Source organism: Melanotaenia boesemani, chromosome 14 (genome assembly GCF_017639745.1).
Source record: "Melanotaenia boesemani isolate fMelBoe1 chromosome 14, fMelBoe1.pri, whole genome shotgun sequence".
In the NCBI taxonomy this organism is placed as follows: Eukaryota; Metazoa; Chordata; class Actinopteri; order Atheriniformes; family Melanotaeniidae; genus Melanotaenia; species Melanotaenia boesemani.
This window is the reverse complement of record NC_055695.1, coordinates 24,586,953-24,610,514: the sequence shown is the minus strand read 5'-3', so window position 1 is coordinate 24,610,514 and position 23,562 is coordinate 24,586,953. Positions and strand designations below refer to the sequence as shown.

Below are 23,562 nucleotides of genomic sequence, written 5' to 3'. Positions count from 1 at the left end.
ATAAAATAACCAGAGCAGACTCTACTGCTTAAGGAAACTTGGATCCTACAATGTTTGCAACATCTTGTCTTCGGTAATTCACAGTTGAGTTGAGTGCAGCTACAGTCATAGCATGAATATTTATTTGCACCACTGCCCACATCCCAGTATACATGCATGGGATAAGAATCAAGTTATCAGCTGTGGTATGTTGACACCACACAGTGGGCTGTGTGATTAATAAGTTCAAAACATTCTGCCACTTCTGTCTCTGTGGGAGGTCATTGTACTCGGTAATATAGTCAAATTCTCTACACAGATGTTGTCTTTAAGTTACTTGAAAAGTGAAATTTTTTATGACACTTTGGTTATAAAATCATGACATCTATATTACTATATTAATAAATGGCCTATTTAAGGCTTACTGATTTCACAAAAAGATGCAAAAAGACTAAATTTACGCACTTCCGTGGAGGGTCTAGCCTCATTTGAGTTGACTTTTTTGACTTCAAACTGCATCTAGGTGGATTAGTCCAATTAAAAAAAAGTTCCATTTAGTCCAATTTCAGTCAGACTACATACAGTTCCAAAAGTCCAGTCCTTCATCACTCTAACACAATAATTCTTTTTCTGGCATCATAAACGTGCATGGTGGCTGAAAGAAAATCAATAAAAAGATAATGAAAGTGGGTTTAATGCTGGGGATTGCCCTGGAGTCCTGGTGTGATTATGCAAAATAAAAAAAATAAAATAAAATAAAATAGTTATCACTGCATACTCTCTGAACAACACAGTGATCACACAACAGCTTCTACCAGAGGCTTCTTCAAATCTGGTTCAAAACCAGTAGAGAAGAAAATTATTTTATAAAAATAAATTTAAATTAAAAAATTTAGGACATTTAATTTTTATAATTTTTTTTCATATGATATTTTCTTAAATTATCAGTCTATTAATACCAATTGAATTTCCCTTACAGATAAATACAGAAGGACTTGTAATGGACTGGCTACCAGCTCATCTCAGCAATCTACTGATGGTAGCTAGCACTGGCTCTGGGTTGTTCACAACTCTGAATAGGATAAAGAATAATTAATAAATTAGTATTCTATTCTATCTAGTCAGGCTTACCCACTGGAATAATAACTATGAGGATTAGCTTTCCTCCGTGTCTAGACAGGTAGAGCTGCAGTAAAGCGAAAACAGCCACGTGTTTGACTTCAAAGAGCATAAAACAAACGCCATTGGTGCAGTCTTAAATGTCATAGCTTTGTGTCTGCTGTGTAATTGCAAAATCCGGCAACACCTTACAAAAAAACTACAAAATGTCACAGTCTTTCCAATCCAAGTAATTCCTCTACTGGTGTTCTATTCTCACACTATAACCTGAACCTGTGCATTCAAGATAGATTCCATGAACCATGAAATCCCCTGCCATTTCTCAGGACAAATCCCTGCGACCTCACCATGAAATGATACGCTTGGGTGTCTCTTCACACTGCGGTCTCCTGTGAGGTCTGCTAGCACATCAGTCATTACTATAGGTCTGTGTCTTTGCTCAGATATCACAGGCCAGGCGTGCGGTTGCGGTTGTGGAATTGCAAACTGAGCAGGGGTGAACGAGGCATGTCCTGTGGGCCTCAAACCACATCATGAGCAGGCAGGGATTCTGACTGCTAGGGCATGAAGTTAAGAGAAGGCACATCTCATGAATCCCACCCATCATGGCACCACACACAGTTGAGGGATCAAGGGGGAACAAAACATTGCTGATCTTACATGACCTGTTCAGCTAAACAATGTAATGATAATAATACATTTTATTTATAGAGCGCTTTTGAAGATACTCAAAGGTGCTTTACAACAGAAAAACAAGAATGCAAATGCAACACATTTTAAAGAAATGATTTAAAAAATTAAAACATTAGTTAAGATACCCATTAAAATCTATTATAAAAAAAGTAGCAGCATGTGTGTAATTCAAACCCATATCTAAAATTTATCGTTTAACTTTCCTTGTACCTTTTTGTTGCCATTTTTTTTCTATTATTCTGCAAAGTAACTGTGTTAGGTCTTTTGGACACAACATAAAGGTAAGTAGGCCAGTGGCATCATTATGCTCCAAGTCATCAGTGAATCTTATCAGTGCTAAATTGGCAAACCACAGCAGACTTTCAGAAAGTACACATCACAATCACATCGACCTGTTACCAGGACTTCTGGCTTCTGACCACTCAGAATCAATTAATATTGTATGGATCAACCAAGATGTCCAGCATGCATGATGAAGAAAGAAACAAAGATTTTATAGTTACCGATCAGTCTGTTGGTAAGTAAGACAAGTTCACGCAGAATTCAACTTTGTGTGTGGATCCCACATTCATACACAGAGATAAATAAGAGTTCTCTTTTGTTACGAACCCTTGAAGCTCAGGGTAAACAGGGCCTGTAACAAAACAAGACGGAGTCAGGATGCGTATAAGAAAATTAATTTATTCCCAACAACGGAGTCCTATTTACAATGTATACACCAAACACAAAAGATATCCCAAACAAAAGAAACAACTTACAAAAAAGAACACTCCGCCTTCAACTTAAAGCTCAATTACAAACAAAACCAATTGTAACTCAAGGTGTCCAATAATAGGTCATTTACAAATAACAACAACAAAAAAAAAAGAATACCACTAAGGTAAAGTATCTGGGTCTTGCACAGACACACAAAACAGTCAAACCAAATAACTAATAAGCTCAACAATCTGTCCACAAACCAAATACCAAAAACCCCACATTGGGTAGCAAACAGCCAACAGACAAAGATTTCTGTCCCAAAGTGGTGAGCTGTGTCCCAATAGTCCACAGCTGCCCCGAATGATGGCAATCCACAGCATTTGAAGGTGAGGAGTCCTCCTGAATGGCTAGCCACAACGAGTCTTGAACAGCCAGCGATCAATCCAGGCGGAGGAGGGCCTAAATATTATAACTTAATGGTATGATAAATTCTAATGTGGTGTGAGTTACTTTCAGTTACTTACTTTTTATTCTTTTTTTTTTTTTTTTTACAAGGATGGTTTCATTATTAATGTTTTATTTGTTTTTCATTATTAATTTATTTATTTATTCAGTGCTATGCTGCAAAGTGGTAATAATTATCACCATCATGGATGGATGCAGACATTTTATAGTTTTAATAAGAAACATACTTCTGGTTACGAAAAAGAGATGACAAAATGCCTCCTATTAAATATAGCTGTCATATGGCAAGAACATTTTTAAATGCTGCGATTTGATACATGTTCAGAGTTTGTTGTAGTAACAGTACTATAGCAAGTATTGCCTTGACTCTATAAAGCGGCTGATGCCTGCAAGGTGAGAGATATTCAGGTGGTGAGACTTAGCCTGAAGATCAACATGGATGCTTTTTAAACTACTTTGAGGTGATAAACCCTGTATGAACAGTACCTTCCAGATGCCTTCCTCACCCATACAGCTTAATGACTTGGGGTGGTCACCATCCTCCACTTCAGTTCAACATCACCTGCAGGACATCTGTTTCTTCCACATTAGATTACCTGCCTGATCCATTGATGCGGGTGGAACATCTGCAGCCAGTGCAGGAAAACAGACAAAGGCCTAAAGGTTTGTGCACAATGTGACATATTTACATGATGGCTGATACACAGAGACACACACACACACACACACACACACTTATGCTGGCAGCTTTTTTGCTTGACTAGCTTTAAGTAGTCAGTCACTCTCAGATATATCAAATTTTACGCCATTCAAATAATCAAACATATTAACAATCCTTTAATTTTGCACACAGTGACAAAGATATTAACATCACTGCCATAAACACAACACATAATTAGTTCTGCTTTGGTTAATGCATGAATATGAAAAAAAAAAACATGCATTCATGGACTCATGAACTTCCCAGATCAGTAACTACATTGGAACACTGCTGAAACATAAACAACATTTCTTTCCAACCATACTGAAGCAGACAAATCACAAGCTACAACAATGGTCTCTGTTCAACCAAAAAAACGAGATGTGCCTTCTGTTGTCCTTAATGTTAAAGTGGGATATGCTGCAGTTCATGATGACTTTAGTTTTATTTGTACAAAAATGTTCCTGTTTTGCAACTCGATCTACATTTGTTTGAGTGAGAGAAGATAATTAAGCTTGGCTCTGTTTAGGGGGGTTATGTTTTATTCTGAACAAATAGCTGAATGCTCCTTTTAGTAAAAGTAAAAAAAAAACACTTGTGTAAGCTTAATTTCTTCTTATAGAGGGAAGAATAGTAACTAGTCAAAACTGGAGTTTGCTGGTCAGACTAAAAAATAAATAAATACATCTGAGTTGCCTAAGATTATTGTAGACAGTGTGCCTCTAAAAGTTACACCTAAACCTTCAAGTCTTTCCTGTTAGCCAGCTGTGAGGCATTCCTGTGCTGCCTTTTTGCTTTTATTTATATCTAACAACCATTTTAATGCTACTCAATGCTGTATATGCGTGTTGTAAAATGTTAAATTCATTGTTTCCTTGTGCTGAAGTGTTTTGTTGCTCTTGTCCACTACAGGAAAATGATTTCATTCACTGCTCAAATTCATCTTAAGACAGGGAACACTCCCTCGCTGAATTTGCATTACCAGTGATTGTTCTTCGTAATGAAAGCAGCAGAACATATTGAGAAAATGCTTGACTTTTTAATGACTTAATTAGAGAACCCTGCTGAAATTGGAGCAGAGGATTTCAGCATGGAGATGAACGAGGAACCCTGCCAGACAACAGCATGCTAACTCAAGATCCTGTTAATTGCGGCATCAGTCGACAGATGTGCCTCACGTTCCTACCCATTTCCTGCTTTATTAAAATTAGCTGGGCTCCAAAAAATGCCAAATGTTGTCTTCCTTTACTAAATGATTTACGATCACTAAGCGGCATCATGTCATTCTAATTTCTAACCATTTACAAGGATGCTGTCTGAAGCTTTAGGCAGCTGAGCTTATTTAATCCCTAACTACAGCTATTATTAGCAACTAAGCTGCTCCGAGGTGACAAATGCTGCATAAATGCAGATGGAATTCTAGATTCATGTTAGCCTCATTGTTATAAACCTACAGATGTCACACCAAGAGTTTTCCTAACTTTCCAGATGGAAAGCCAGTTTTTCATCTAGATGAAAAGAAGAGAGCTGCATGTGCTAAAGTTCTGCCCCGGTGCATTCCTCAGTAAACAGCAACACCAGCATTAATCACCCAACTCATTAAGACAATCTGCACAAGTGCCCACAGCACACAAAGTCTGTTATAGACCGTAGTGATAGACTGTTGGAAGTGCCATCTTATTTACCTTCATACACTCTCCCTTTCAGTCAGACTCTCCCTTTCAGATGACATTAGGTTATGACTTCCAACATTCACAGTCTCAGATTAAATTTCTACAAAACACATGTTCACCTCAGCTGGCAAACACTTCAGGCATCTGCGAACAACAAGGAAAATCTTTAATGGTAGGTAAAAAATGTACTCTTGTTATTTATCATTTCCAACAAGTATTTTATCTTCCATCTTTCAGTGGAAATACTTTTTACTTAAAACACATTTAATGGTCACATTGGGACTATGAAAAGATTTTTTTGTTCACACTGATATGTGGTCACCACATACGGCCTCATATCAGACCAGTCGACCTGCTGAATTTAAGCATATTAGTAAGCGTGCGAAAAGAAACTAACACTGAGGTCATTGCATTTAACAGTGAACTAAATATATGAGGAAAACTGAAGAAAACTTCAACTGAACAACAAACATTTCAAATTAATTAATGAACACATCAATAATATGGTAGAGGTTCATTTTAAAATATCAGAAAGAGCAAAAACACCAGAGTCTGAAAGAAGAGAAACTTCTGAAACTGGTAATATCACACCTTTACATATTTGCTTAGATGGCCTGTGGGTTTTATGAATTGCCTAAGTTACCATCAATCAAATCAATTTTTATTTATAAAGCACTTTTCATACATAAGTAGCACAAAATGCTTTACATAAAATGCATACAAAAACAATGTTTGCAAATAAAATCATATAAAATAGCAATTAAAATTCACACTTACTCTTTTTCTCACACACACAACTGCACACACACACACACACACACACACACACTCACACTCATACCCAGAGCTACCATGAGCCACCATGATCACAGAGGCTGTCACCACGGGGACAGCCCAGGTCCAGGCAGGCCGGGGACCCCAGAGACTACAATCATTTGGGATGCAGTGTAAGGCCCCAAGCCACCCAGACCACAGCCATCTCCATGGTAACAATCCTGCAGAACAACGTGGAGGGTCCCCATGAGGAATAGACTGGACTTAAAAATGGCAAAAGCAGAAAATTAAATAAACAATAAGAACAAATAAAAATGATAAATATGAAAGTTTAACTAAAGGAGCTCATAAAAACAATGTGCCTTAGTAAAACAAAGTCATAAAAAACAGAACTGAAAAAACAGGCATTTTTAAATAAATAAGTACATGAATAAGTAAAATAAAATAAAAATAATAAAATGAAAGAGCCTTAAGACTCTGTTTAAAAGCATCAATAGTCTCTGCAGCCCTGTGGCAGGTCGTTCCATAGACGAGGGCCATGGTGGTGGAAAGGGGCCTCGCCTTAAGTTTTAGTCCTGACTTTAACTAAAAGGCTGATACCAGAAGATCTCAGAAAAGTAGATCAGATAAATAAGAAGACCCAAGACCATTAAGACATTTATGGACAATTAAAACCACCTTAAAATCATACCATGATAATATGCAGAAAGTAAAAAAGTAAGTAGAGAAACTAAAAAGTCAGTCACAGTAAACATTAAGTAAGTTTGCTTACTGCTACTCATCCTTCCTTGTTGGTCACAGCCTGGAAACAGAGGTGACCAAAGCTCAGAGGAAAAGAGCAACTGCTGCAGAAAGAAAAGACACCAAAGATGACTGGGTGGAAACAGGCAGACGTCAGAGGAGAGGAGAACATAATGCTGTGACATGTGAAGCCATAAATGCATCACTGTTGAAAATTGACCACAAGACATCAGAATTCAAATTTAAACTGTAAACTTTCAGAAAAACAAAAACAAAAAACATTTTTAAATGATAATAACCAGAAGTGAAAACCCATGTTCTATCCTGTCACAGTCCTGAGGGAATAGTTTGGCATTTTGGGAAATGTTATTTTATTTATATGCTATTTAACGATGAGACTCTCACAACTGTCTGGTAAATTTAAATGCAACCTGCAGTCTGATGACTTGCTGATCATTTATCATATCACACATAAAAAGGTAAGGAAAGCAGCAAGCCTGTTCCTGCAAAAAGGTAAAAGAAAGAAAAAAAAAAAAAAAACACCTACAAATACCCCATAGGCTCACCTTTTTTTTTTTTTTTTTTTAGTAATTTCTACAATGAACCAAACTTGTAATAAATTACATCTTGTAGTTCAGTATGGGTTATACTGGGCACACACTGACATCCCAGTGATCTGACTTGTTACCTTGAGTTACCTTGCAATTTCCCAGTCTCCAACTATTCTTGTAATGGACACAAAAAGAGCACATGTGGGTTCTTGAAATTAATTGCCAACTAGCAGCCCACCTTGGCATCATTAGCAGCCCACATGGGCACCATTTTACAAGTCTGAGCGACAGCTCATCACTCACCAATAAGAGACTCTCGTGGGACTGTTGGCCAGGTGGGTATCCAGAATGGCTCCAATCCAGAAAATTAGTGTTGTCACACAAATAAATGTGCACCTGGCAAAGTGGCTGTTAAGGCAGCACTTCTGATTAACAGCTTTACAAATCTCCAAAGGTATTTGCCAATAAGACGAAACATTAAAACCACTGACCACTAATGGGACTAACATTGATCATTTTGTTGCTTTGCCATGTTCGTCTAGGAAATCTCGGGTTGTGACATTCATGTGGATGTTACTTTGATATCCCAATAGGCATTGCTAGCGAACAAGCATGTATACCCTCATGGCAACAGTACACCCAAACACCAGTGGGGTCCCTCAGCAGGAAAAAGTTCCAAGTATGTGTGGTTGTGACTTTTGATTGGATCACCCAGCTCTGCTGAAATCTATGTCCATCCACATCCAATTCAGCTGGTTAGGGATAAGGGGCAGGGTTATGGGTCAGTGGGTATGGCTTCTAAAACAAATATACATAGCGAGCAGTTCGGACATGGATGGAGTTGGATGGTCCAACTTCACATTTCAGCAAGATGAATTGAGATGTTACTCAAAAGCTCTCCGGCACATCCTAAAAAATACCCAGGAATAGCTCGAGGAACATACCAAAAGACAAAGTGGCACATCTGCCAAACCCCCAAGATTTCAGTTTGATCGAGCATCCACAGATGCAGGAGAAGCCATAAAGGCCACAACCCTAAGGACTCAAAAGAAGCACTGCCAGCATCCTAATACAAAACACCACAGGAGACCTTAGAGCTCCAGGGTCCACCTCCCAAAGCAGCAGAGCATTGTAACTAATAATGATTGTATGAGACACTAAAGACATTACTGTTGATTTAATTTACTATTCATATTCAGTCTAATCCTTGACAAACCGCTACAGAAGCTGTGACATAAACAAGCAGTGTCATGTGAGATCAGTCAAAAGTTACACCGGCTGTGGTGAAGGTAAGTGTGTGTATATGTGTGTCTGTGTGAGAGGTTTGTGAGTGGGGGTGGGGCTGTATCCAAATCATATAATACACTCACTCTCCCCAACCCCCTTGTGCAATTTTCACAGCGAATGGGTTTCATCAGGTTTTGTATTTTAGACCTATTGATTATCTGCACTGAGGGGGCACCGTGACAAAACCTCAGCGGGACTTCTCCATCTACAATGAACTACTGACTCTCTCCTTCACACATATACCATCACACACTCTTTTGTGTTATTGGTTCCCAAGTTATGAGAGATATGGGGGGATAGGGTTGCAAGAAAAACAGTAGAACTTCCAGCCAATGTTGGTTCCTTTTATGGGATTATCTAATCTACTGTGACCCAGAATAAATGTGTTATCTTAACACACGTAGCATCTCTGAAGGCATCTCCTATGTCGAACTGGTTTGCATTTGAAGGTTGAAATCGGTTAGCTGATTGATTTGCCTTTACTGACAGTTGTGTTCTCTTCCTAATCAATTCTTATCTTCTTGACCTTAAAATCTCACGTGAACAAAACGCTGGGAGCCAAAAGGGCAAAGATTCACCACGAACGTCAAAGTTTAATGTTTTATGCTCCAAAGCAGGGGTGCCAGTCCTTGTGCAGGTTTTAGTTGTTTCCCTGCTCCAACACACCTGATTCAAATCCAATGGATTCAGCATTTTCTTGACATCTTCTTCACAGTGTCCCATTAAATTCAGTCAGGTGTGTTGGAGCAGGGAAACAAACAAACAAAAAAGAAAAATCTGCAAGATATCTGCCTTTAAGGACCAAAGGTTGAGCTGTAGCTGAATATGGACAAGACTCTTTCCCCCAGCATTTGATTTTTGGACGGTACGTGATTCCCATCTAGTGGCGAGAAGATAAAAAGCCAAGCGTTGACGTCAGTGTCGTAAAGATAACACCGCGTGGCCGCAACATTTGACGGCAAATTGTGATTTGAAACATTTTTGTTATGGCTTCTTCGTTGATTTGCAGCAACACGAAAAGCAGGTAAAAGTAAATGTATGGATTTAGCGGAATTAATCCCACAAAGACACATCTAATGGAGTCTTTGTCTCTCATTTGTCCACCGACCTGTGAATACTGTGCTTCAGTTAATAGTTCGTGACAGCTTGTAGACGTGAATCATTTAATCTCATTTTAGGGTGAGTTCAGTGTTAAACAGAGACGTGAAACAGTATGGAAAGAAGTACATGTTCGACTGTAATGAAGAGACGTGCTGGAATTCAGACCAGGTAAAACAAACAAACACAAAAACAGCAGTATCTTTAATCCAGACTACATACTGAAACAGTATTATCATCATCATCACACTATTTTTGACTAATGAAACGCAATACAGTAATTAAACTGTACTAATGCAGTATAAGCGTATCCTTCACCCAAATATTAAGCTCTCAACAGCTGTGTTTCTGAATCAGTTTGACCACTAGCCACAGAGTTATGCAGTGGTGTGCAACCTCTTTATATTTGTATTGTGGCAAATTAACAAGAATCATCAGCACATTTCATACGTTTAGTCATTCTGGAGTAATAGACCTTTCTCGCAAGATATAAGACAAGAAGCACTTTGTGAACATAAAATGATCCATTTTATTTATTTATTTGTTTTAATTTTCTTTGGGAAAATTAAAAATAAAAAATAAAAGTAAAAAAAACGTTAAATGAAGTATCATTTTCAGATAAGAAATTATTGAAGCTTTAGTTTTTCCATTGCCAAATTATACTGTTTGTAAGGGCTATTCAGTTTGGTCCTATGGGGGCTGCAGTCCTGCATCTTATTCAGTGTTTCTCTGCGCCAACACACCTGACTCATGAGTCATTGTGCAGAGCTTCATAGGTTGTTGGAAACCTTTAATATGAGTCAGGTGCATTAGAACAGGAAAACATTGAAAACCTGCAGGACTGCGGCCCTTGTAGGACCAAATTGAGTAGCTCTGCTGTATGTATGGCAGTCAATGATCAATGTTTCGTCTTTTTCAGGGTGAATGTCAATGGGTGTTGCTGGAGTTCCCCAAGTCTGTAAGGGTGTTGGAGGTAAAGGTCCAATTCCAGGGAGGTTTCTCAGCCAAAACCTGCAGATTAGAAGGTAAAACTTAAAAGATCTTGTGCAGTGTTTTCCTTGGAGGTGTGAAAAAAATTATGCAATGTATTTTTCCACTTGTTTTGTTTGCAGGTTGCCTCAAAGAAGGAGACTTCACTGTGCTTAGCCATTTTTACCCAGAGGACAACAATTCTCTTCAGATATCCTTCATTTTTTTCCACATGTGGATGTTTTATTAACGAGATGGTTACATAAATTCAACCAATCATGTGATGGCTTAATTTGTTATAGAATCGCAAATTGGGGAGTAAATCATCAACCAAATATTTTATTTAACATACTATAAATGATTTATTTTGCTGGTAGCAAATTGTTTATATTGTAGTCTGTGAGTTTAAACAGCTAATGCAACATAAAATGTAGTTGCTTTAATACTAAATATTTCATCCGCCAGGGATTTAACAGAAAATCGTCACTCAGAGAACACTGGACTTGCTTTTTGTTATTACAATCTGTATCTTTTTCTTAACTCTACACCCACAGCTTTCCCATACAGGAGGCTTCTGCAGTGGACAAAGTAAAAATAATGTTTGAGAATAGTGCTGACTTTTTTGGGAGAATAATTGTTTACTCCTTGGATGTCCTGGGGGAAAAAGCCTCATGACCACTTTCTTTTTTCAATCTATCATGAGAGAGGAAATGACCCCTGGGTGAAGTACAGGATGGTGTGGTGGCACTTGGGAAACATGTCATCTACGCCAGCACCTTGTGAACTGACGTGAACGTGGCCTTTTTTGGTATAAATGAATTCAGGGATCTGTCAGGCAGTCTCACTCAACATCACCAAAACACTCGTTGCTTTGTTTTGTGATTTCTGACTGCAGGTTTATGAATGTTCTGTAATCATATAAAGTGGTGTGTTTGGCTCTTTATCCTGTATTGTGCCTTTTTATTTAATCACCATTCCACTTTAAAAAAATATTTTTTATTTATTCCTGTTTGCTGACTTTTGTTTTTGCTTTTTCTAAGTCCAAAGAATTTCTGCAGCACCACTGTCACATTGTAGTCCTTGTACTAACTTTTTACATTGTAAAGCATTAAAGGTAATGCATTCCTGTGGATTCAACAGTTTATAAATGAACAAATCCAGTTTACTACATTAATCCCTCTACAAAAGTTGACTTTTTGGTGAGACAGATGTCTTCACCATCTCACACGATCATTTGTGAATTTCAGATCTGCTCCATCAAATTGTCCATGTATTTACTTCCGCTGAATCATGTTGGTGGCTTGTAGAGTTTCAGGATATGGTCCTCCAACACTTTCTGAACTAGACAAACAATGAAAATGTTATTTCTACTAACTGAAAATTCAAATTGCAAATACATACATAAATTAATCTGAATATCTTTATAAGATGTAAAAATATTTAGACAACATAAGATGCTTCCTGACCTCAAACCTGAAGTTCCTGAAATGTTGTTCATTTCAGGAACTTCAGGTCAATAAGCTCTTTGACGTTGAATATAAAAATGCACATATGGAACACATGGTGGAGGCCCTGTTCTGATAAGGGACAGCTTTGCCACATCTGGTACAGAAGGGATTTACTTAACATTAAAAATCTGAATTTGACTTAGGTCTTAGTATTCAAACATTCTGACTGCACAAAGTTTATTCATCAGTTACCACTTACAATTCATGACCACCAATAAATTTGGCCAATATCTATATCAGATGGACAAATATAATACATACTTTTTTTGTGTCCCAGGGCGACAGCTAAGGCCATTGGACTGTACCCAGAGTCTGACTCGATGGTCATATCTGCTCCTTTTGCTAAAAGAAAGTACCAGAATGGGAAAGAAAGCATTTAAAAAAAATTCTCTACATTCATATAAACTAATAGGTATTCCGCTTACCCAGTAGTGCCTCTACACATTTGACGTGATTCCCACGTACAGCATAAAGAAGAGGCGTTCCACCATTCTAAGCATTAAAACATACTGTTTTTATTTTATTTTTTTTTAAAAGATTACTCAGTCTTAAATAAACTTAGCAAAAAATTAAGAAAATTTGTGTTTGGTTTATTATTTCTCTGCTTTAATAATACCTTTTAGTCACCTTTACAACAAGGTATAACCTGCAAGGATCATGCACTGGTAGCATAAGAAATACAGCTAAACATGCAGGTAGTGCCCCCTTAAAATATGCAAAATCCTCTGCAATACTCTCCTGTTGGTATACACTCTTGTTTTGAGTTGATTGGTGGATTGGATGATTGCATTCTGCCACAGTAATACGGACAAAACAACAGATATTGGACACTTTAACACTTCATTCATTTGACACAGTCAGGAATCTCAGTAGGGTGTGGAAGATCCAAACGCAGCCACCTTGGCACGGCTTCCTCATGAAGGTCAAGCACTGCGGGTGTGTTGCTCACACTAGCACATACAGCAGCACACCCAAGCTGATTTCACAAGTATTGAGTTGGGTTGAGGTCTGGACTCAAGGCAGGCTAGTCCATCCTCTCTGCTCCCAAATTCTGGAGGTACTCTGAGATCCTCCAGGATGACAACCTCTTCCTCTGTGGGGAAGAGGTTGTCATCCTGGAGGATGGAGTTGGATCCTAGAATCCAAAGATATGGAATTCCCACTGGCTCCAGAATATCATTCTGATATATTTGTCTATCAATAAGGTGCTAGTCATACATTTGTAACCGGCACACACCTGGGAGCACTTGAATCTCAAAACCAGAGTGAATACCAGCAGGAGAATATTGTAGGGGATTTTGGCACATTTTGCAGCTCAACACATTTAGCTGTGTAGCTCATTCTACAAATGCACAGTATTTACTAATTATACCTTGTTGTAAAGGTGACTAATCAGGCTTTTCAGCAATGTATAATACAATACAAATTGTTATTAAAGGCGAGAAATAATTAAACAAAAAATTTCCTTATATATTGTACTAAGTTTATATAACAGATGTTCTGCTAATAAATTTTAAATTTTAATGTTTGCAAGTCATTAAGGCATAACTACCCAATCATATGTGTTAATGTCCACTCCATGTCTGAGAAGAGACTCAACAATGTCCACATAACCCCCGGAGCTGGCCAGCGTCAGAGCACTCTCTCGCTCCCTTGCAATTGTTTTGGGGTCTGCACCCTGTAAAAAAAAAAAAGATTGCACAAACTTCAGTCAGATTGCACACTTTCTCTTCATGGCATAAATGTCTTCTTTCTAACCTTCTCCAGAAGAAGGTCTACCACTGCTTTCTCTCCAAACGCTGCTGCCCACATGAGAGGCGTAAAGCCTCGTTCATCCTGACAACTGAGCAGTGAACTGTCTGCAAGATAAAATAGGATGCAGTCCCTCTGTGGGCATTCTAAAAATCGCTTGATGCATGTTTAGAAAGCACATGTAACATGTTCTCACCTTTACTCAGGTGTGCAGCCACTTGTGACACATCACCCTGAGCTGCCAGCTGATGTATGGACAGAGCTGATGGGGTTAACAGACGATTACTTCAAGTTTCAAATGATAAAAATGCTTGTCTTAACACCAATGCTTCTTTGCCTGTGGGCTACTCACAATCTAATGTTGCTGGCCTTACTGTAACCTCATTCCCACGCTGCTTGTTGGTAAGGGTGGTGGAGTGTTTGAATAAATCATCTTCATCCACATCCATGTTTTCTGGATTCACCAGTCAAATCAAGAGAGATATAGCCATGCCAGAGGAATAAAGACATTTACTGTCTAATTATTCCAAGACTACACACTTCATGGGTGACATAGAGCTGTTATTATGACAGGAAAGTGGCCACAGATTGGACAGTTGTATAAAAATAAGACACAATACCACTGGACGACTTCTGTCTTGTATCGGAGGAACATTCATTAGCGTTGGATGGCTGAATTGGTTGGCCATCTGCTACCTCTTCTTCTCCTCTGGTCTCCATAATAACTGCAAATGTAAACAATATATTGTCCAAAAACCAAAGAGAGAGTTTACAAATTTAGTTTTCGATATGAAGCGAATAACGTTTTCCACTCACCACATCACACCATGGCCTCACAGTCGCGCTAACTTCCTTTTTTGAAAAACTGAAAGTAAATTGTTTCAGGTCACACAATTGATCTTGCGGGTCTCTTAAGTGAGTCCATTTCACATCGCTGAGTTAATAAGCTACTTAATAAATCTATTATTATAACAAATGAAATACAACACGTTTGAATCACGAGCCCGTACAACGCATGATCGCATCTGGTTCGCTTTCTTGAAGGAAAAAATGTTTTTGTGTGTGTGCGTGTATTCGCAATCGATATTTCTACCCGGAATATTTCACAGTGGCACACAACAACAATAATACGGAAGACGAAGAAGGAATCAGGTGACACTACTCGTTTGTTACGTTAAATAACCCAGCTATGGAAGATCAAGAGATGCAACTGAAAGTTCGACGAGGTAAATAATTACAAAATAAATCTGTAAACAACTTACTTAATTGTTGTAACTGTGGTAACGTTGAAGCTACGCGGGGGAACAACCTGGAGCCTTTTGCTCAGTATACCGGCTAAGCTAATGCTATGTTGCTATGTTTTCTTTGCTCATGGACCCAGCTGTGAAGGGACTTCGTTCCTCTTCAGATGTTTTACCGACACATGGCTGGTACTTATACTCCCATTTGTGTTTATTTGATGCTATAGTGAGTGACAAATTCACGGAAAGTATGTACGTCTTGGCTAACGAGCCTTCAGTGGCTCTCTACAGACTGCAGGAGCACGTCAGAAGGTCGCTGCCAGAGTTGGTCCAACACAAGGTATTCACCCACTGGCGTCTGTTTGGAGGTGTGACACGTTTAGAAAAAGGGAGGTTTTGATTTAGTGATATTCTAACAATCTAAAACAGGAAATATGTGTTCACAAACAGCTGGTTATAATCTACCTGATCAAATTTCTGTGTGGTGCTGTATTTATTCACTCCCTAAACTTTTCTGTGGAGTTTTCTCCCTTTTAAAATGCAAATGAAAAATTTAAGGAGGAGGCATAAGGAGAGGGGAGTTAAGGCTACAGATTACTTTGTATCAATTTCAACTTTTTTTTATTTCAGTATTAAGTGGTCTGAGATTATTTTCAACTACGGACATAATTTGTTTGCTTTTAGTTTAGTTCACAATGTGACACAATATGTGACACCTCTTATATATGTAACAGGTGAAAAAAAATGCACAAATAATGCATCTGTGCATTTCAGCATTTTGCTCAACATTTTGAGCTGAGATTGAATTAAAGTCACAGGCAGGATAACATATTTGCCCAGCAGGTGGCTTTCACTTGGTACCCCTACTTATATTATATTATAGTGGGGGCTGCACGGTGGTGTGGTGGTTAGCACCGCAGCTTCACAGCAAGAAGGTCGCCGGTTCGAATCTTGGCTGGAGGGAGGTTCGAACCTTGAGGGCGGTGGCCTTTCTGTGTGGAGTTTGCATGTTCTCCCCGTGTATGCGTGGGTTCCCTCCGGGTTCTCTGGCTTCCTCCCACCGTCCAAAGACATGCATGCGTCCAAGACATAATTGGTTATTCTAAATTCTCCCTAGGCGAGAGTGTGTGTGTGAATGGTTGTTTGTCTATCTGTGTTGGCCCTGCGACAGACTGGTGACCTGTCCAGGTGTACCCTGCCTCTCACCTGTTAAAATGCTGGGATAGGCTCCAGCTCACCCGCGACCCGTAATGGAATAAGCGGTCAAGATAATGGATGGATTATATTATAGTTTGCTTTTATTGTCTGTTCTTCACTCAGACAGACATGCAGAGCTGGGAGGAACAAAGTCAAGGAGCCATTTACACCGTAGAGTATGCATGCAGGTGAGATTATTCAGTTGTAAAGTATTTATGTAAGCAAATCCCCAACTGCTCTCTGCCCTGCCCATTAACCCTTGCATTGATGTGCTGGTTTTGCAGTGCCGTGAAGAGCATGACAAACAGCAGTCTGTATTTCAAAAACATTGACAGCCTCCTCCGTCAAGCCATCAGCATGAAGGAAGAGATTAATAACTCACAAGGACGCAGGTAGGAGGCAGTAATGAACATGTTCACTGAAGCACACTGATGGTAAAGTGCAGGGGGGTGCACATGATATCTAAGACTGTGACTGCACTGACATAATCATGGAGCGCTCTTATTTCCTAATTCTTGTTTTTTGTTTCTTAATTGTTGCGTTATATAGTATTATATTGCCAGGTAAGAGTAGCAAGTTTAGTGGTCTTTGCTTGCTTTAAGGTTGTAGGTGTTCTTCCAGTTAATCTCTTTTGGTTTTATTTAGTTATTTTGCAAACTAAATAGTTGTTGACACAGATGTTGACAATATTCAAGAAGTGTTGAGCTGTAGGATTACATTTTTCATGCCCTGTTACCCAGCCATAGAAGCATTAAACCTGCCACTTTCAGCTTTTCAGTGATACAGTACCCAGAACTTTTTCCTATCTCATTTATTTCTACCTTACAATCCCCTTTCTCCTGATTGTCTTTGTTTAAACCCTCCATTTAGAGTAACTTACATCCTCTTATGGTTTAAGTTACTTTCACTTAATCTCATGTCTGAATGTTTTTGTGGTTAATGAAAACGTTTTTCTGTTGCCTTTTTACCTAATTTTATTATTATTATTATTATTATTATTATTATTATTATTTTTTCCCCATTTACACCTGCATGCAGATTACATGATGTGACCCCATCTCCAACTCCCCTTGTCCCTACTCCTCATGCCACATCCACTTCTTCATGATCTGTGGACAGAGGTGTCCAAGGTTAGTAGTGCCTCTAGATGTGAGATTGTTAGCTTGAATGAAAAATGAGTGCAAAGTTCATTTGACTGCTCTTTTAAGATAACTTTTTTGTTATCTAAGCTAAAAGATAGCTTTTGTGAATGACTTAAATACCTCACTTAAGACAGTCTTCTTTTAAATTTAATTCTATTTTCAAGAATTTATTTAAAGTTTATGAGAAATCATTTGAAAGCTTAACAAAACACATCAGGACATCATTCACACATAAATGACTTAAAGCCACTATGTACAGCAGAATATAATATTTACATTATTATAACAAAATCTATAAATGTGCCACATTGATAATTGGGTGGCATTGGCATGTACATTTAATTCAAGTTCGTTCCTAATATGATGCAATATGTTTTCCATCATGTTAAAAATACTGCATAATGTGAATGTGTTTGTTGTCACGCTCAGTCCCGTGATGAAAAATTTACAAGCTAAGAGCTCAGCCTCCAAACGGGAATTTCACATGTAGCACCCATGAGCAGGACTCACTCCTTTAATTATTCCTTCCTTTGATCCGGAGTTCAGCTAATTTTATGTCACACAAGTGTGGAGTCTTTTGCCGAAATCCCCGACTTGCGTGCAAGAACACTCCTCATCTCATTGTTGACCCCATTCCAGGGTTTTATCTGGGCCTGCAGTAAGCCAGACTCAGTAGACAGGGTCCTGTGCATCCGAGGAAAACTACCACCGCTGCTGTATCCGTCTTTATCACTAGAGTGGCCCTGAGAGCCTTCTGTAGGGGAGTACTGCTGCTGATATGGTTCTCGCTGTCTCGGAGGATAGGAGAGGGGATGCTGGAGGTGGGACTGGCTGCGGTGTATCCGCGGTTTGTCCACGCCAATCCTTAGTTCACAGGGTCTAGAGACAGGCGTGCTGCTAGCACCGTGGTCATTCTGATAGAGGGTGTCAATGTGGTCGTTGTGATAGTGCTTTCCAGCAAGGGAAGCTTTCACCAGAGAGTGTATTACAGCCACTACCAGGATCAGGATCCCAGAGGAGAGCACGCAGGCATTGGCAATCCCCGTCTCCATCTCAAATATCAGGAGCATGAAGATGGACATAGCTGCCAAGAAAAAGAAGAGGGTTGTTGAAAACTAGAGAATCTATGTAAGACAGAAACACTAAATACTTTTCTCTACAACAGCAAACAGCATCAGTTTGTGTGGATTGAATAACTATAAACTAAACAAACTGTGAACGCTGCTTTTCTTAGTGAAATTGTTCTGCTTGTCTGCAGGAAAAGGACCGGAGATTCAGGCATGCTGAAGGAGGGGGGAGAAAGGCACAACTCTGGGATGTGACGTGACTTCCTGAGTTTGTCGTGTTGCCTCGCCAATGTCTCGCTCCTCTACCTTTTGACTGCGGCTGAAGTGGGGTCATAAGGGTGACACTTCCCATCACAGTGCCTCCAATGACACCCCACCCCCCATCATTCCCCAGTACAAGCCTCTCAGTGGAACAGTGTGCACCAGCACTGCCAGGTTCAGAATTAAAAACATTTAAGTCATGGCTACTCAAAGAATGCATTGTTCTCTTGGACCAGCTAACTGGATTAGAGAGAATGTGGTGGCGCTGTTTTGCCTCAGTTGTTGGAAATCCACAATGCCTACAATGTTTTGGGCTTGAGTTTACTGGTTTTTATTCAGTTTTATGCTACAGGTGGCTGTGTAAGAAGTAGCTTGCATGTTCGATTTGACAACATATGCTTAAAAGGAAAGCTAAAATTAAATAATAAAATAAAAACAAGGTTAATTTGCCACGTTTTGAGTCTGTTGTTCTTACCTGCCAAGTAAACAGACACCCCCAGGCAGAAGAGGCCAACAGCCACATGTCGCACAGCTCTGCTGTCCAAAAGGAACCAGTCTGCTCTGTTGAAAGAAGTCTGATATGTAGGTTTTCATGACATGTCCATGCTTTAACCTTTCTACTTTAGTCTTTTTTTAAATGATTATTTAAATTAAATGGGCACATGTGCAACAGTGTTTGTATTTACAGTTTTCTTTTATGTTTCTTGCATTAGTTAGTAGTCTGATTTCTACTTTGATTACTGGTTATTTGGTTTCAGTTTTGGGAAATTTGGTGCCCTCATTATTATTCAAACTTTCTTGGAATGTCCCATCTGTCAGTAGGGAGGTCCCGGGGTGTGCTATTGAATTTGTATACCGACGTGGGAAAGGGCCAGCTAGAGGCCGTGTGCAGGGTGCATAATGAGAGGAAAACCATTGTTTAGATGGGATTCGTAAGGGTTGGGAGGTGGGGTGATGACCAAGAACATTGCAGTGTGGTCATCTCTGACACACAAGGTAGCCCCCTCTGGTGCTTCTAAAGCTGTTTTCTTTTTAGGAAACCACATTTTAAATGTAATATCCAGTACAAGACTATGGTTTACAGAATTAACAATAAAATATTGTGTGGGCACCAGAATAAGGACATATAAATAGCTTAAATGTGTGTTGCTGGCTTTTTTCCTCACTTAAAACAACAGATCTGTCTTCTTTTTGACCAGAAAGTAGGACCACACATAGTTCAACACTTTATATTTTTTTGAAGATTTAAGTTCTTTTTAAATGCACTTGCAGGCCACACTTTGTACATTTTTTTTAAATGTGATCATTTAATATAATATATGGTAAATGAATACAACTGCACTAAGTACAACCTCACATTTTAGGTTAAAAGTAAACCAAAAAACTTAAGAGAAAACGGCTTAAAAAGTGAGAATTGATATATTAAATTCCCTTACATTGCTGTCACTTTACAGTTATTTAGTTAATTTTAAGAGTTGTCAAAGTAAAATCAAAGAGATCATATGCAAGTTCCTAAACAGTAGTTTAGTAAACGAGCCGACATTTAACTTTCACCACAGACTCAGTATAGCCATAAGCTAGGCTACTGGTCATAGTTGACATTTAAAGCTAAGGAAGAGAAACCTGTCTCTTTTTTAGGGTTAACAATAGACTAGTATTTCAGACTAATTAATTCCTACTCTAAAACAGATTTTAAAAGTATTTAATAAGCACTGGTGTATTTGCTGTAGCTGCAGTGTTAAGTTGTCTGAAGGTGCATCACAACTGACCGGAACTACATGTCTGAACTATTTGGGGCAACTGCAGCCGTTGCAGGTGTTTTCGTGCAGGCTAAATACCTGTCGGTATCCTGCTCCCCTCTGCAGACTTCAGTCGAAAAGTAGCTGTGGAGCAGACACACAACCACAGAGCTCAAGTTAAGGGTGAGGGACAGCGCTGAGAGCACCGTGGAGACTGGAAGCAGGACGGCCCAAATATGAGGGGGTATGACCGCGGAGATGGAAGGGGGAGACTCCTTCACCGTCTTCTGTTGGGACTGCAGCTGGAAGATTAAAATCACTGATAAAACGGTCATGATAGCCGATAAGATCCCCAGTAACGACAGAACAATTAAAGATCTCTGGCTGTATTTTTGCTTCATGTTTATCCTGTGGGGGAAAAAATAAAAACGCCACTGAACAGTTTGCTCCAGAGGAGAGGAAAAAAAATCAGTCTCCTTGTCGGACTGTTTTACACAACTCTCTCTGAGACCCTACAGTCCTGAAAAGTGTGCTGGCATTGCTGTGTTTATAAAAATGTTTCTCTCAGTCCTGTCTGGGTGAATGCTTTCCTCCTCGGTATGGATTTTAGCAGCAGTTTGCCTGTTGTGGTTGAGCTCCCCGCTGCCCCGTCTGAGCATGTGATGGACTTTAAATCCCCAGATTAAAAAGTTCGCAGCAACAATGGACTTTTTCTCTTGGATCGTCGGGAACAATGCCCTGACGTGCTCGCGGGAGTGGCAGAGCTCTCAGAGTAAACACAACCCCCCAGGACAGGAATAATGAGGACATTAAATATCAGAACAAATAAAAACCTGAACTGATTCTTTTAGAATAGCCCAAAATATGAATTAGAAAGATTAGCATTTATTTATTTTTTTAATGCAATGGCATCGCCGACTTTCTAACATTAAGTGGTTTTAGCACAAAAGCATTAATTATACTTCAGATTACATTTTTTTAAAAGTGCACCTGAATTTACCCCATAGATATACCTATATATTTTCTTTTTAAGAAATAAAAGTCTCCTCTCTTGGTTCTCTTTGTTGACTAAATATTTATTAAACCTTACCTTTTGTTTATCATAAGAATGGATGATGAACATTTTGAGTATTTTACTTTAAAAAAAGAGGCAGCATCAACATATTTGCAAAACATATAAAACCTCATATACTGTATAAATCCAGATTGTTAATGCTGTTTGTGGGTGTAATCTGACCAACAATGTAAATGGAGACAATGAAAATATTTTTTTTCTTACTGAAAGTCCACCACTGGGCTGATCAAATATATAGAGATAAAAAAAAATGGAAATAGCTAAAAAAAAACTGCTAGCCACAATATTTTCTCTGATTGATTTCAAAGTAATTGAGATACATTTTTTTTTTCATGTAACTTTAAACTTAGTTTGTATAAAGTATCAGACAGCAGACCAAGCTCTTTATGCATGTATGATAAAAGGCCCGTGTCTTCTTTTAGATTAGCCTACTTGCGTTGTAACATCGATGACAGCTATCCACCTGAAGTGATTAAGGGATTACTGTGGCTCTTTTTAATATGCCAGCTGATCATCTGTTGCCTAAGAGAAAGCATATAACTTGAAAAGCAATATAACCATATAGCAAATATGTATAGATAAAACTTTAATTAAAAATGACACAAATCCAAAACCAAATTTGACTGCTCAAGTATGAAAAGGCCTCAATTTCTCCCTGAGCAAAGCCAGCCAACTCTGGAAGAATGTGCAGCAGGCTAGCCTCTTCAGCTTGCCTCCTTTTTTTCATTGTAGAATATCCTTTTTATTCTTAGTCCGTCTCCTCAGATTTTCCAGATCTAATTAACTTCTAACCAGTTTCCTCAGAAGCATTCATAGCTAACCAGATATACTATAATTTTATGCTTTAATAATGTTCCTGCCCTAATTTCAAATACAATGCTTGCCCTGAACCTGCCTGATCAAACCAAACTGAATATTCATTATAAATACACTTAACGTGCTTTCTGCTGGACCACAAGCACCCTGACACACTTAAAAGTTGATGACCTGTGTTACAGAAGCCTTATTGTTCTGTTAAACGTTGGGGAGATGGTGAGGAGGTAAAGGTGTAACCCTTATTCTGTTGAAATGTAGATAAGAATGTAGCTAAAAAAACACACAATGTGAACAATTGCTCTCACACATGTACACTGATCATGGAGGCTATTTCTGAAACCGACAGCTTCACCACATGCTCTAAAAGGGTCGTGGCTGATCTTGTCGAAAGCAGAAGTGAGAAGTTTCAGGAAAAAGAAAAAAAGAAAATGGACTTGATACGTAAAGTTCTCAGAGGCATGTTTATCTCATTCTACTTTATCATTCATTTCAACTGATGGGCTATAATTCCACCCTCAGCCTCAGCACTAATGAAGCTGTTGGTGTTCAAATAAAAGGTACAAAGAATAGACTTAACCCCCAGGAAAGAGTTCCCTTTCGCTGCAGGTGAAGCTTGTTATGTTTACAGATGGGGATTCAGTGTTCTTGTTCAACTCAACTGTGCCCACGCAAATGAATCCTAGAGGTAAACGCTGTGGCGGTCTGCAGGGATGTTGCTAAGTATTGCATCAGATGCACAGTTCGGGACTCCGCTTGGGATTTGAAACTGTGTGTGTCTGTGGGTATACATAGCTCCACGTCTCTATGCCTGCATGTTGATGTGTTTGTGCGATTAAGAGAGAGAAATGGAGCCGTTATCCACATTTACCTAGATCATCTGCGCTAATAATTTGTCACTATTATTTGTTTTTAGGACCAGATTGTTTCACCTCCCAAAATAGACGATAATGCAGCTCATGCAGTGATTCAGTTATTACATCTAAATATATCTGTTAACTAAGAGTGTGTCTGCTCTC

The 23,562-nt window shown here is 38.9% G+C and overlaps 4 protein-coding genes across 5 annotated transcripts; 2 read left to right on the top strand and 2 right to left on the bottom strand.

Annotated features, from left to right (window-relative positions):
• The first annotated feature begins 9,601 nt into the window (after positions 1-9,601).
• LOC121652966 (nuclear receptor 2C2-associated protein) lies at positions 9,602-11,730 on the top strand. Its single transcript, XM_042006134.1, has 5 exons — positions 9,602-9,705; positions 9,860-9,950; positions 10,699-10,804; positions 10,892-10,959; positions 11,301-11,730. Exons 1-5 carry the CDS (start codon positions 9,668-9,670, stop codon positions 11,421-11,423), a joined length of 426 nt encoding a protein of 141 aa, XP_041862068.1. The 5' UTR covers positions 9,602-9,667; the 3' UTR covers positions 11,424-11,730.
• Positions 11,723-15,067, bottom strand: rfxank (regulatory factor X-associated ankyrin-containing protein). Its single transcript, XM_042006133.1, has 9 exons — positions 14,825-15,067; positions 14,629-14,733; positions 14,361-14,462; positions 14,205-14,270; positions 14,015-14,115; positions 13,809-13,934; positions 12,682-12,748; positions 12,518-12,598; positions 11,723-12,089 (listed from the first exon to the last, which is right to left on the bottom strand). Exons 2-9 carry the CDS (start codon positions 14,726-14,728, stop codon positions 12,037-12,039), a joined length of 696 nt encoding a protein of 231 aa, XP_041862067.1. The 5' UTR covers positions 14,729-14,733; positions 14,825-15,067; the 3' UTR covers positions 11,723-12,036.
• A 43-nt stretch (positions 15,068-15,110) lies between these two features.
• On the top strand, positions 15,111-19,588 carry borcs8 (BLOC-1 related complex subunit 8). Of its 2 annotated transcripts, XM_042006135.1 has the most exons (6): positions 15,113-15,234; positions 15,477-15,589; positions 16,570-16,634; positions 16,731-16,838; positions 17,485-17,576; positions 18,847-19,588. In XM_042006135.1, the coding sequence occupies exons 1-5, from the start codon at positions 15,198-15,200 to the stop codon at positions 17,552-17,554; spliced, it is 393 nt and encodes a 130-aa protein (XP_041862069.1). In that variant the 5' UTR covers positions 15,113-15,197; the 3' UTR covers positions 17,555-17,576; positions 18,847-19,588. The 2 variants fall into 2 exon arrangements, with proteins under 2 accessions (XP_041862070.1, XP_041862069.1); XM_042006136.1 differs by lacking the exon at positions 17,485-17,576 and having other exon boundaries at positions 15,111-15,234.
• Positions 17,736-21,530, bottom strand: tmem221 (transmembrane protein 221). Its single transcript, XM_042006132.1, has 3 exons — positions 20,755-21,530; positions 19,392-19,477; positions 17,736-18,672 (listed from the first exon to the last, which is right to left on the bottom strand). Exons 1-3 carry the CDS (start codon positions 21,054-21,056, stop codon positions 18,146-18,148), a joined length of 915 nt encoding a protein of 304 aa, XP_041862066.1. The 5' UTR covers positions 21,057-21,530; the 3' UTR covers positions 17,736-18,145.
• Between the last annotated feature and the right edge of the window lie 2,032 nt (positions 21,531-23,562).